Raw genomic sequence first — 13,030 nt, 5'->3', positions numbered from 1 at the left:
ACAGTGCTTCAGGAATGCACAGGAGAAGCACACTTTTCTCAGCCTGCAGTGGAGGTGGGGGCTGAGCGGTTGACACTGGACTCTGGTTATCCCTGATTATCCCTGACTGGGGAACAGCAGGGACCCAGCCCCCAAACCCCACCTTCCTGGAGTATATGGTCCAGCAGGTGGGAGTAGTTCCCAATAGGACTTTGGGGGCAGTGTGGGGTGTGTGGTCAGCGCTCTCTCGATGCTGGCCCAGCACACCTGGGACTCAGCTCTGCCTCTGGCATCTTAGCACAGGAGGGGAACCCAGGGTCACCTGCTCTCATCCCCATTGTCTGATATGGTGGTTCTTTCTTACTGGTAGGAAGGTTCTTCTGTTTATCATCAACTGGCTCAGGTTCTGATGGATCCACTGGCTTCAGTGAACGAAGGGCTTAGACTGCCAGAACCACCCATGCTCCCGGGCTGAGGGGCTGGGGCGCCCTGGGCAGACAGCTGTCCACACACTGTAACCTAGAGCCCCTGGCAATCTCTGTCACTCCAGTGAAGAACGAACACAGCAGGGACCAGGCAAGTCGGCAGTGCGTACCAGCAGCAGTGGTTTCCAGCCTCACCCTGGAGTTACATTATCAGCTGCCCCAGGGCAGGGACTCTGACCCCTTGCTTGTCAAGAGGCTGGCACCCAGTAGGGACTCAGTACATCTTTGTTGAATAAATGAATTCTCCAATTCATGGTCCCTAGCAGGATTCTCCTGGCTCACCAGGGGCTCTGGCCCATAACTTTGCAACTCTTAGATGGCTGGGACCTCAGAGGGCCCTCCCAGCCCGGACACAGTGGGATCCTTGATTCACACCATGCTCCCGCCCTCGGAAAATAGCAGCCAACTCCAACTGCTCATAAATTTCCTGCCTGTCACCCCTGGCGCCCAGGCCAGGCAGGGCGGGAGGCACTGGGGGTGGGCTGGTCCATACCTGCTTCCAGTTCCCTGGGAAGTTGGGAGGCCAGAAGCCCGGGCCTGTGAATGTGCCCAGAATAACCTCAGCAGAGCCTGGCCTGCGGAGATGTGAAAGCACGTGTGCCAAGGCAAAGGCATACTGGCCAGAGCATTAGAACACAAACACCAGCTTACGGTGTGGTTTGCACAACCTAATTCCACTTGCATAAAATTCTCTACTGGCGGCAAGGATACGTAAATCATAAACATTAAAAAAATAAGTAAATAAATACCCAAACCAACAACAAATACTGTATAGTTGTGTCTAAGCCTGAGAAAAGTAAAGGAACAAAAGTCAGCCCGTGTTACCAGGGGTTTGCCCTCAGTGGGGAGATTGAGGTGATTGAGATTCTTTTTCTTCTGTTCACTCTTCTGTATTTTCTAACCTTTCTATGATTAACTGGTACTACCTACCTAATTTTGTAAAACTTCACTGCTTTATTGAGATCACATCAGGTTCACCCACTGAAAGCGTACAACTGAATGGTTTTTAGTACTTTCACAGCTCTGTGCAGCCATCACTACAGTGAATTTTAGAACTTTCTTCCCAGGCCAAAAAGACACCCTGGATGCTTTAGCTATCACTTCATACCCCACAGTCTTCCCTGCCCCCGACCCCCAGGGAGCCACTAGTCTGTGGGTTTCCTGGCTCTGGACATTCCGTGTGAATGGAATCCTAGAACACGTGGTGTTCAAGACTGGCTTCTTTTGCTTAGCATGCTACTTTCAGGGGCCATGCACATTCTAGCCTGTATTAGTACCTCCTTCCTTTATTAAGGCTAATATTCCATTGTATGGATGCACCACACTTTGGTTATCCATTCATGAGGTGAGGGACATGCCTTATGTAATTTTAGAAATGATGTCTTGTTTTTTTAAATCCATTGAAAGCAAATTGGTCAAGATTCATGTAGGAAAGGCATTAGGGTTTGAAGCCAATAGCTAAGAAAGAATTCTTGAGACGTCTTTGGTGCAAAAAGGTGGTTTTATTAAAGCGCAGGGACAGGACCCATGGACAGAAAGAGCTGCACCAGGGTCATGGGGAGTGGCCCATTATAGACTTTCAAGTTGGGAGAGGGTTATGGACAGCATAAGAGGTATTTTGGCAATAGGGTCTCCAGGATTTGAGGGAGCTAGCTATTATTAGGAAAAGGTCATTTATTACTGTTTAGTAAACCTTCAATTGTGACTCTTCAGATGTATATCATGGGTTACGTGCTTGGAGGGTGATTGCCAACATATATCTTGAGAAGTACAGATAAAGGAAGTTTCCAGGGAATTTCTAGATGTTCAAGTAGATTTATGGGATCTTGGGGGTCAGTCTAAGATTGCCTTTTGCCCTTAACAAAGTATTAACATCAAGGCAACTGAGTCCCTAGAGGAATGTCACTCTGCCTATTTCAAGAACTTGTCAATGGGCTGTAGGGAGTAAAGATATTTAATAATTTCTCTTCTGCCTTTGTTTCCCACATCAAAAATGACAGATGGTTGGTTCAATGTGACTTTTCCTGATTACTTGAGACTCTTCAGCCTATGATGCCATTTTATGTTTTCAAATACATGTTAATCATATAGAGGACCCAGTTCTTTGTGGGGACATGAGCCAGCACCTTCTAGTGCCTCTGGGGTGTGCCAGGCCCTGCAGGGGCATGGCTCCAAGGTCTCATTGATTCTTGGCAACTGGCCTGGAAGGTGGGTACCATTACTGTGTCCACTTTAAAGATGGGGAAATGGAGGCATGGAGCGATGAGCCCACCTGCCCAGGGCACCATGGCCTGCCGACTTTGGGGCCACTGTGAACCCCACTGTTCTGCATTTAGAACAAAATACCCCATTCCCAGCCCATAGGTTGGTGTACTCAGAAGTGAAAGATAAAATAATACCTGTGGGTCTCACTGTGTCCTCCCCGCTTGTCTTTCATATTTTTGTTTTAAAATAACATTGGAGGGGATCCCTTGGTCGCTCAGCAGTTTGGCGCCTGCCTTTGGCCCAGGGCGCGATCCTGGAGTCCCGGATCGAGTCCCGCGTCAGGCTCCCAGCATGGAGCCTGCTTCTCCCTCCTCCTGTGTCTCTGCCTTTCTCTCTCTCTCTCTCTCTCTCTCTCTCTGTCATAAATAAATAAATAAATAAATAAATAAATAAATAAATAAATAAAAATATTTTAAAATAAATAAAATAACATTGGAAATCTGTTCTTTTTAGGATAAACAAACAAAACCTGTCAGGATTTCAATTTCATTGGATCTTCTGCACATGGAAGGCTATATCCAAAGTGCTAAAATATATAAAAGTGGATAATTAGAAAATAGTAAAAAATAGTCAAGTAGGTAAAGTGGATTGAAAACGAATGTAAAAATCATAAAATGAATTTAAAAGGTAAGATGCCTTAGAAGGCAGATTAGTCATTTTTAAAATGCCCCTAGCATGGTAAAATAGCAGTGCAGTTACACAGAAGTGATCAAGAGAGGAAGCCAGTCCTCTTAAAGCCAGAGACAGACTTGTAAGCAGAAGAGGTATAATTAGAAAGAAAAAAAACAGGAAGTGAACAAAAGCGAGAAAGGTGTGGAATTGTTCGAGGATTCATGACAAATTACCCAAACTTTCCCTGAAGTGTGGGCCTATTTACAAAAATGCTGAGTTACGTTTGAAACAGGAAACATATTCCAGGTATAAAAGCTATAGTAAATAAAATGCTTGTGACTGGAAATATTTATTCGCTTGTTCAACAAACATTTATCGAGATGCACCCGTGTGTCCAGGCTGTTCTAGGCTCCGAGGCTACATCAGCAAACAAAACAGACCGTGTGGACGCCCGGGTGGCTCAGCGGTTGAGCATCTGCCTTCGGCCCCAGGGCCTGATCCTGGAGTCTGGGAATCGAGTCCCAGGTCGGCTCCCTGCATGGAGCCTGCTTCTCCCTCTGCCTGTGTCTCTGCCTCTCTCTCTGTGTCTCTCTCTCAGTCTCTGTCTCTGTCTCTGTCTTTCTGTGTGTGTCTCTCAGGAATAAATAAATAAAATCCTAAAAAAAAAAAAAAAAAAACCAGACCGTGTCCCTATCCTCGTGGAACTGGTGTCCTGACTCCATGTGACCTTCTGGTACATGGACAGAACAAAGGAATGGACAGATAAAAAGATGATTTCTAAGTGTAATAAATTCAACCACTTTGCCATACTGACTAAATCACCTCCCTTGAACTCAGCACGACAGACCCAAAAGGGACCTGAGAGGCCATCTTGTCTAGTCATGTTCAAAGTTTATTTTTCCCGCAGAACCTGTTTAAAGGGTATCTTTTATGGTAAGGGGCTGGGATGTAGGGGCTTCTTAGGGCCGTCAGCCAGGAGCCTTTCCCAGCTGTACCCAGAGCTTTGGCCCACAGAGGAAAAACCACCCGCAAAAGACCAGAGCTGGATGGAGTCTGAGAGGCCCTCTCAAGCTGTGCTTCTTACATGAGGTGACACAGGCTGTTGCCCCCGGTTCCATGAGAAGGGGACTGTAATATGGTTGTCACAGTGAAGAATATTTGCCAGCCCTCTTCTGTATTTGTAATTACCTGCCTGTAATTAATACACACACACACACACACACACACACACACACACACACACACCCTGCCCCTTCTGAAGGGGTATCCATGGGCTTGTCTCCTATCCCTTATGCATAACTGGTCTATGGAAGAAATCTGAGAGAGACTGCACCAACCTGCTGCCTCTACTGGGCATTTGGGTTGGGATGCTGAGAGACTGGGCCAGATGGTGAGGCAGGGAGGAAGCAGACACTTGAAGTTCAGGGAAGGGCCACAGATTGCCTCAAGGTGCACTTGTGATCACAGGATCAAATGAATTCAAAAAACAATGAGTAAATAAAGCCAGGCAAATTTCTTTACTGCAGGACTTCTCAGAGCCTTTAATATGCTAACATATATAGTGACTTTCCAAGTTGGAGCCGAGGTCTATGGTGTTTCCTAAACTCATGGGATCTACCTCACCCATCTATGTTCTCCAGAGGGCCCTTTGGGGAGAGTGCATGTGCATGCATAGTATTTGTACTTGCTGTAGAAGTGAAGGAATTAAAGCACAGAGAGGGAGTGTGAGTTCCCCAAGGTCACAAAGCTGGTTAATCACAGAGGAGGTCCTGGCACCTTAAGGCCTCCTCGTATTCTTCCCACCACACCCTATTTGACATAAGACTTTCTTGATGGCTGGTGCCTGTGTTGGGATTCCTGTGCCGAGGTGGATGGTGGGAACACAGGTCCAGTATAGACACCAGGGGAAGGGTGGGATGGAGAATTGAGGGTCAGGCTTTGGCGAGAGGACACCCGTCTCACCTCCCTTGCTCTTGGTTGCCTTTGGGTGGTAGTCATGGCTTCCACGGGGTCAGAGAGCCAATAGAGGGCTTGGGACAGGGCCCCGGCGCCCCGACGTAGTGGCCAGTAGGACAGCTCGGGCCTCCTGCCGAGCCCGCTTTCTGCGCCTTCCCAGACCGCAGGCAGGCTGGACAGAAAGGGCCCGCCCAGGCAGCTAGCGCCCGGCTGACGCGGGCTGTAAATCACCCTGGACCACAGACCCTGTGCCATCCCCTTGGGTTTCCTTCCCGCCTCTTAATCCTCCTCCTCAGACTCGGTAACAGAAAGCAGATTCCTGATTCCTGCCGGGCCAGCCGTGCACCGCATCGTGGGCTCAGAGGGCGTGAGCCCGGACTCAGCACGTCGAGATGCTCCCGCCTCCTGCGTTCCTTTCTCCCTTCTCAGCCTCTCTTAGCTGGGGGACACCCCCTCTTCCTGGCCCAGCTCTCGCCTGCCCTCCTCGGGACCCCCTCCCAGCCTCACCCCGGCCTCAGCCCCTGGCTGCGGGCCAAGCCCAACGTCCCAGGCCTGCGAGGCTCGCTGGGGCCTGCGGTTGGCAGGCCCTCCAGAACCGTGGTTTGGCTCCGGCCCGGCTTCCCCAGCCTCTGGTTCAGCAGGAGCAGCTTTTCTGTGGTCGAATAAACATTGTCGATCTGGATTCAGATCCTGCCGTGGCCAGCGTCTAGCGCTGCCCCTGAACCAGCGATAGCTCACCTCTGAGATTGGGGGGAGGCAAGAAAGCCCCCTGGCGTGGCGGAGGTGCCTGACAGATGTTTTGCTTCAAAAGCAAGTAATGTAGCTGTTTGTTCAGGGTCATTGCAAGAATCACAGGGAAGCAGTATGTGGGGCTGCTTTAGTAGGAGTGTGCTGTGCCGGGTTGAGGCGCCGCTGTTACTCTGGCATGTTCCTTCTCCAAAGCTCTGACCTCCCCTGAAAAAGTCCCAGTAGCCCCTGTGACCTCTCCCTGTCTCCTGTCCCTTCCTGGTAGCAAGTCACACCCCGTGGTCACTTTCCTCATGAGCAACACGAGGTCCAGTTGCCAGAGCGAAAATCCCAAAGGTCAGCTCTGCAAGCAAGGCATTTAAAGATGGGCTGACCTAATGGTTCCCAAACTGTGTACCTTGGCACCCTGGGTTCTCAGAGATGTCCCATTCACGTTGGAGGGAATGCACCCTGTGACCACCACCTTGCCCTCCAACCGTGTCCTCCCTACCCTGCCCCTCTAAATACATGGGACCGTGTTTATCTGCTTTCTGTGTTAGGGGTCCACAGGTCAGACTTCATTTCTACTGCCTAAGAGAAAGTTTGAAAATTACTGACCTGTTCCAGCTGTGTCATTTTATAGATAAGAACACTGAGGCCCAGAGAAGTTATGGGACTTGTCTTAGGTCACCCAGCTGGTAGGTGGAGGGGCAGCACCTGGAGTTGGCCCCTTGACTCCTGGTATAGTGCTCTTGTCTGAACAGTGTCGGGGAAAGAAGCTGCAGATGGCCATTCCCATGGGGGGCAGGCCTGCCTCTGACATGCCTCAGAGGTGTGACCCGGAGGATTGTGTTATCAGCTCAGGTGTCCCTGAGCTCCCGCTAGCCCCAGCAACCCTGCCCATTTCCTCAAACCAACAAAATCAGCAGTGGCTCTGAAATGTAGAGTGAGGGGCACCTGAGTGGCTCAGTCAGTTAAGCATCTGCCTTCAGCTCAGGTCATGATCTCAGGGTCCTGGGATCGAGCCCTACATTGGGCTCCCTCCTCAGTGCAGAGTCTGTTTGAGATTCTCTCTCTCTCTCCCTCTGCCCCTTCCCCATTCACACTTTCAAATAAATAAATAAAATCTTTAAAAAAATAATAAAAATAAAATACGGAGTCAGGAGGAAGGGGCCAATGTGGGCTCTGGGGGCAGCCAGTCCTGGGTTCAGATACTGGCTTGTCACTGAGCCCATCAAGATGCTGTCCCCTGCCTGGGCCACACAAGTCCCTCCTGGGGCAGCAGCTAGGAGTAAACGAGAGGAGGCGCTAAGGGTGCCAGCACCTGGGGCCAGTTGGCCTTTAGGAAATAGCAGGCAGGAGAGCATGGTTTCTTCTGATGGTTGGTTGTTTCTTTCAGGAATGACTGGCCCCAGGCTAGACCAAGGATGCTGCTGCAGGCCCTCTCTGGTCAAGCCTGAGGAGAAGGTGAGCTCTCCAAATCCAGCCTTGTCTTCTTCTCCAAGATGCCGCCAGATGCTCAGACCACTGCCTCTCAGGGTGGGGCAGGGGCACACCTGCCTCCCTCTCACCCTCCTGTCCCCCCTCAGCCACTCTGGTGACTCCGCACTTTGCCCTCTGCCTCGTAGGGAGGGGAGAGCTAAGCCTCCCCCTTGCCCCGGGGCTGCAGAAATTCATTGCCAAAGATTCCACAAAGACATTGAACAAATTGTGGTGATAAAACCCCACGGTGAAAAGCCACACCATGGCTCTATGACTTTCGCTCCTCCTATTGCCTGAGTTCCATCCCAAGCCAAAGACGAGTCAGCAATCCCACTGGAAACTCATGGAAGGGATGCACATTTGGTGACCATTGGAAGTGCTCAACCCTCTGACCTGGAACTCTTTCCCTACACCGGGCCCTGAGCTGGCTGGGTACAAGATAAGCCTTCGGGGGGTTATGATAGAGGGCTGGGGGTTCTTGTATGGAGTAGGATATGAGATCCTGGCCCTCTTCTTGCCCCACCCCCAATGGCTGCCCAGGCCTGTAACTCTGATTCTCAATGTTCCCTGGGTCCAGGCTCCCTAAGCCCTGAACATCATGACAAAGGAATAAGAGGGGGAAGAAGCAATATTGACCACCCTGTACCCCACCCCAGGGGCTTGCCCCATGGAGGTGACTTGCCTAAAGGGTCTGTGCTCCCCAGCCAGCCCAGCCAGCTACTCCTTGCCTGTGGCCCACCCTCCTGGCTGGGAAAACAAGATGGTGCCCTGCATGAAGGCCAGTAGTCTGTTCCTGGTTATGTAGGGGGGCAGAGAGGGGGAAGGGACCAGGGGAATGGGCCAGTAAGTTGGGGAGGGCAGGGAGGCATGTTCAAAGCCAAGGCCTGTTCCTTCCTTGTGCTCAAAAGGCCAAAGCTGTTCACATCTGTGCTCAACCATCTGCTTCAAATTGAAGTAAAAGCCCCAACATATAAAGAAAACACCTGCTCGTGTTGAATGGATTCTGTGGGTGACCAGGACTTTGGCTGGTCAGTGGAGGGGCGGTTGTGGGGAAGGGGAGAGGCCAGTCTTGGCCTAGAGGTTGAGAACCCTTCAGGAAGTGGGCAGTGTGTGAGTGCATGTTGTCTGTGTGTGTCGGGGGTAGGGGGCCCTCACCATGGCCTCAGCCTGGACTAGTAACTAGGAGGCCTGGTCTGAAACGTGGGGTCCTCTTTCTACATCACACCTCAATCTATTTGATGAGTTTATGAGGTGGGAACTGTAGTTTTAATTCCATTTTACAGGTGAAGAAACCAAGGCCCCAAGGAAATAGTGATGGAGCTGACCCTCCAGTCAGGGTGGTCTCACACCAAATCCTGTGCTTTTACCCCCTTTTCAGTCCCATAGTCCAGTCCTGGACCAAAGTCTTTGTATCACCTTGTCACACCACTTCACCTCAGTGGGCCATTGGGGATGGGGAAGAGGTAATAGGATAAGAACGAGGACAGGACTGTCAGGGGCAGGGCTGGCCACAGAGAAGGGAGGTGATGAGGAAAGAAGTTGCACTCCTGCAGGATGCATGTTAGTCACTTAATTCAGCTCAGGGATGCCCTGTCTTGTCTGCTCCTGAGGCTCCTGGGCTGGGGCCAGAATGTCTGCAGGCCCCGCCAGCAGATAGGAGCCTCCTCCCTTTGCACCAGTGTTTTCCAGGCACAGCCTTTTGCCAAGGACCAGGTTGTTGGGCTGACCTGGATCTGGGACAGGAGCAGGGGACACAGATGGCTCAGGGCACTGCTCAGAGCAAAGGTGCCTTGGAAGCCAAGCAAACAGAATGGGCTTGGAATGGGGGGATGGATAAGGAAGGTTGGTCACCTGGGGCATCTGGGTGGCTCAGTGGGTTAAGTGGCCAGCGCTTGATTTCAGCTCAGGTCATGAGCTCGGGACCCTGGGATCAAACCCCAAGTCAGGCCCTGTGTTCAGTAGGGAGTCTGCTTGAGGATTCTCTCTTTTTCTTTTTTTCTTTCTCCCTCTCCCTCTGCCCTTCCACCTGCTTGCACTCTCTTTCTTGAAACAAATCTAGAAAGAAAGAAAGAAAGAAAGAAAGAAAGAAAGAAAGAAAGAAAGAAAGAAAGAAAGAAAGAAAGAAAGAAAGAGAAAGAGAGAGAGAGAAAGAAAGAGAGAGAGAGAAAAAGAGAGAGAAAGAGGAAGGAAGGAAGGAAGGAAGGAAGGAAGGAAGGAAGGAAGGAAGGAAGGAAGGATAGAAGGAAGGATAGAAGGATTGGTCATCTAGAACTCCAGGCACAGTCACAAGCCCCCCTCACTTGTCTCTCTGAATTTCTGAATAATGCTGGTGGCACTTCCTAGGGAAGCAGGACATGTGGACCAATCAGCATCAAGATTATTGACATAAGAGGACACTTTCTGTTACTATAAGGTGAGAAGGTACCCCCATCCTGCTGCCAGGGGACCAGATCCATGCCCCTACTACCCAGAAACAACCCATGGCCTCCACTGCCCACCCCTCTCTTGTTTTTGGACTTCACTATGTACTTGCCTCTCATTCTGAAGCATCTATTGATCATCAGCTGCTTATGAGACATTAAGCTAGGTGTTGGCAGTAAAGAGATGGGTCTCACATAGCACCTGTCTCCACAGAGGTCCTGGTTCTCTACAGACAAGCAAATATTATGATAACAGTCCGATGTCTAAGATGTTTTTGGGAACTTCAGGAAAGAAAAACACTAACTCTCCCTGGGCAGGTGTCTGGAAGAGCTTTCCTCCAAAGGACCCACAGGAAATGGGTCTTTAAAGCATGAGTTGAAGTTTTCTGTACAGAGGAATGGGAGAAGGACTTTCTATGCATAGGACTACTTAGCCTGAAAGGACATTGGAATCACCTAAGGAGATTATTAAATATTGATATGAAGTATTTATGCCAAAGTCCCATCTCCAGAAATTCTGATGTATTGGTCTGGAGGGTTACCTGGGCTTTGGGATTTTTAAAAGCTCTATAAGTGATCCAATGTGCCAGCAAGGTTTAGAGCTGCTGGTTTAAGTGAGCTCAGGTCTCAGGAAAAAAAAGCAACTTAGAATCACTGATATGGGATATAGACTGGGTCAAGAATGTGGATGGATGTGTGCTTGTGTGTGTGTGTGTGTGTAGATGTGTGTGTGTATGCACACACAGATATGAATAGGAATGATTAAAAGTCCATGCTTTTCTTTCTTTTTCCAGCTTTTGCATTAGCACAGCAGCTTGTGTTTTTGCACACACACACAGAAACATACACTCCCTCTTGTGTACACATGCACACCCGTATACGTACTTGCATATATTCCCAGGGAAGGGAAATACATTTGAGATCGATTCAGATTTTATCAACAATCTTTTAGACAGTTCTACGTAAGCAACCATGCAAGAAGACCCTCGCCAAAATAAAAATTGTCAAGAGCCACTCTCTTCATGCCCCAGTCCCGCTGAGGGCTTGGTCACAGAGTCCCTGGAGGTTTGTCTGTGGCACACCCTCCTGCTTTGTTTGCTCTGGCTCCTGGTCCCACATGCCCGTGATGGCTCATCAGTCGCCAGCCACAGAGCGCCCCAGGGTACCCGCGTGAGTGTGTACCTCTGTGTGTGTGCTGGTTTCCTGCAGCATGCGTGCTTCCTGCTCTCTGCAGGACAAACGCTACAAAGCTCCAGGACTCGGAGCTTCCAACTCCACCGAGCTTTACAAGACCCTCCAAACCCTGTGCACGAAGCTGCACTGCTTCCTGGTTCCAGCCTCAGACCATCCCAGAAGAGAGGCTTAAGTCCTGGGGAGGGCGGTCCACAAGTCCCAGGGCCCCCTTCTGGGCTCACAGCCTGGCCAGGGCCCCGGGTTGATTCCGTCTCACCACTCCGTTCCCCCTTCTGTCCCCATGGCCCACTGCTCTGGCCTGAGTCCTCCTCCCCTCCCTCCACCACCCTGAGTCCCCAAAGCCCTCGGCTATCCTATCTGTTCCCCCTCACCACATCCCCCCATCTCCCCTATCTCACCAGCCAGTGAGGAGGAGGGGCAGATCCCAGGAGTGGGGAACTAGGGAGCTGCGTGTGGGGACTGTGCTGGGAGCTGGAGCAACAGACAGAGCCCCTTGGTGCCCAAGATCCAGGGCGGCGATGTGGGCGCCACTAATTAGGCGGAGGCAAGTGCGGTGCGGGGGTCTGCCAAGGTAGGCCAGCTGGGGGCTGGACCGGGCACTGCACTTGCCTCCTCTTGCCGTGCTGCTTCCTGAGCCACAAAGTCATCACCGTCAGTGGCCCAGCGACAGTGCAAGACTTGGACATCTCCAAGTGTTTCCTCGAAGAGGATCTGTACTGTCATTCTCACCCTGACCTCTTGCTGACCTCTCAACCCTCCTCAGGGGTCTGTTTCCAGGTTCCAGGAGGACAGGGAGGTATGGAGGGGGCCCTTGCCTGGGGAGCATGGGGGAGGGGGCGAGGGGAAGGGCAGCTGGCTTCCTCCTCCACTACCCATCTTGGTTTTCACCTTGGCACCTGTCTCCCCTCTGAGATCCCTGGGCCCCAGACAAGCTCCGTCTGCCTTCCAGAAGCCATGCACCTCCAAGGAACTTGGATTTATATCGAACAACCTGGTTTCACAGATATTTGGGCACATGTTGAACCTCCAGATGGTGCTATGAATTCCTAGAGGGCCGAGATTGGGTCTAATTCACTTCCAAATCCTCGAAAAGGCCTTGCAAAATGTATATATTGGTTTCTCTGTTAAGTGAATAAAAAGTGGAAAATATGGTGATTCACGCATTTATTTTCTTCCTTCCACAAATAACTACCAAGCAACTAATTTGTTCAAGACCCCGAGAGAATGGGACACAGGCCTTTTCCAAAAACCTCAAAAGAGGCTCCAAGGGAGAAGGTCCAGAGCGGAGTGGGGCTCGGGCTTGGCAGCTTCTTGCTGTTTCTGCCGCTGAGCCTTTGGGAACTGAGCCCCTGGCAGAGGACCCCGGCGGGGCACAGAGCAGGGCACCCCTACTGACCGCGTGGATGCGTGAAGGAACATCCGTGGTGGCTCGGGGTGGGGGTGGGGCTGGCCCGAGGCTGCCCCGAGGACGGAGCTCCCACACCCACTGGAGCCCATTGAGGGGTGCTCCCTCTTTCCCTCCCCGGGGGAGTTGCGGTGGGAACACCCTCAGGCCAGCCTCCAGGGCAGTTGGGACTCGGGCTAGGTCGCAGGCCGGGCTTCCTCGGTGCTCTTCGGGCGCGTGTGGCCGTAGAGACCCCTGTCCCAAGCCCCCCTGGGCGCCCCGGGCCAGCGCCAAGGCCAGGCTGCCGCGCCGCCCCGCGGACCTGTCCCGAGCGCTCCTCCTCTCCTCCCGCGTCTCCAGGGTCTCCCCAGGCCCCGTGACCCCCCGCTTGGCTGCCCCGGGTGCTGGCCAAATCCCAGGCTCCTTTTCTCTGCTTGCCCACGAGAAAAAACATTCTTTCTGAAGCCTCATGTTTGCTAAGGTTGTGGAAACAGTGGCTTCCCAGTCCGCCCAGGCCCCCGGTTCCT

General features: G+C 51.5%; 1 protein-coding gene across 4 annotated transcripts in view; it reads left to right on the top strand.

The window, feature by feature from the left end:
• Nucleotides 1-12,274, top strand: part of ATOH8 (atonal bHLH transcription factor 8) — a 34,952-nt gene extending 22,678 nt beyond the window's left edge. Inside the window, exons 3-4 of one of the 4 annotated variants that reach the window (XM_049095631.1) lie at nt 3,740-3,866; nt 7,423-12,274. In XM_049095631.1, coding sequence (XP_048951588.1) covers nt 3,740-3,866; nt 7,423-7,802 — 507 coding nt within the window. In that variant the 3' untranslated portion in view covers nt 7,803-12,274. The other 3 variants (XM_025453820.3, XM_025453822.3, XM_025453821.3) reach the window with 3 other exon arrangements.
• The last annotated feature ends 756 nt before the right edge of the window (nt 12,275-13,030 follow it).

This window comes from Canis lupus, chromosome 17, assembly GCF_003254725.2.
Source record: "Canis lupus dingo isolate Sandy chromosome 17, ASM325472v2, whole genome shotgun sequence".
Lineage (NCBI taxonomy): Eukaryota > Metazoa > Chordata > Mammalia > Carnivora > Canidae > Canis > Canis lupus.
The sequence above is the reverse complement of the archived record's forward strand: the minus strand, read 5'-3'. Positions and strand labels throughout refer to the sequence as shown.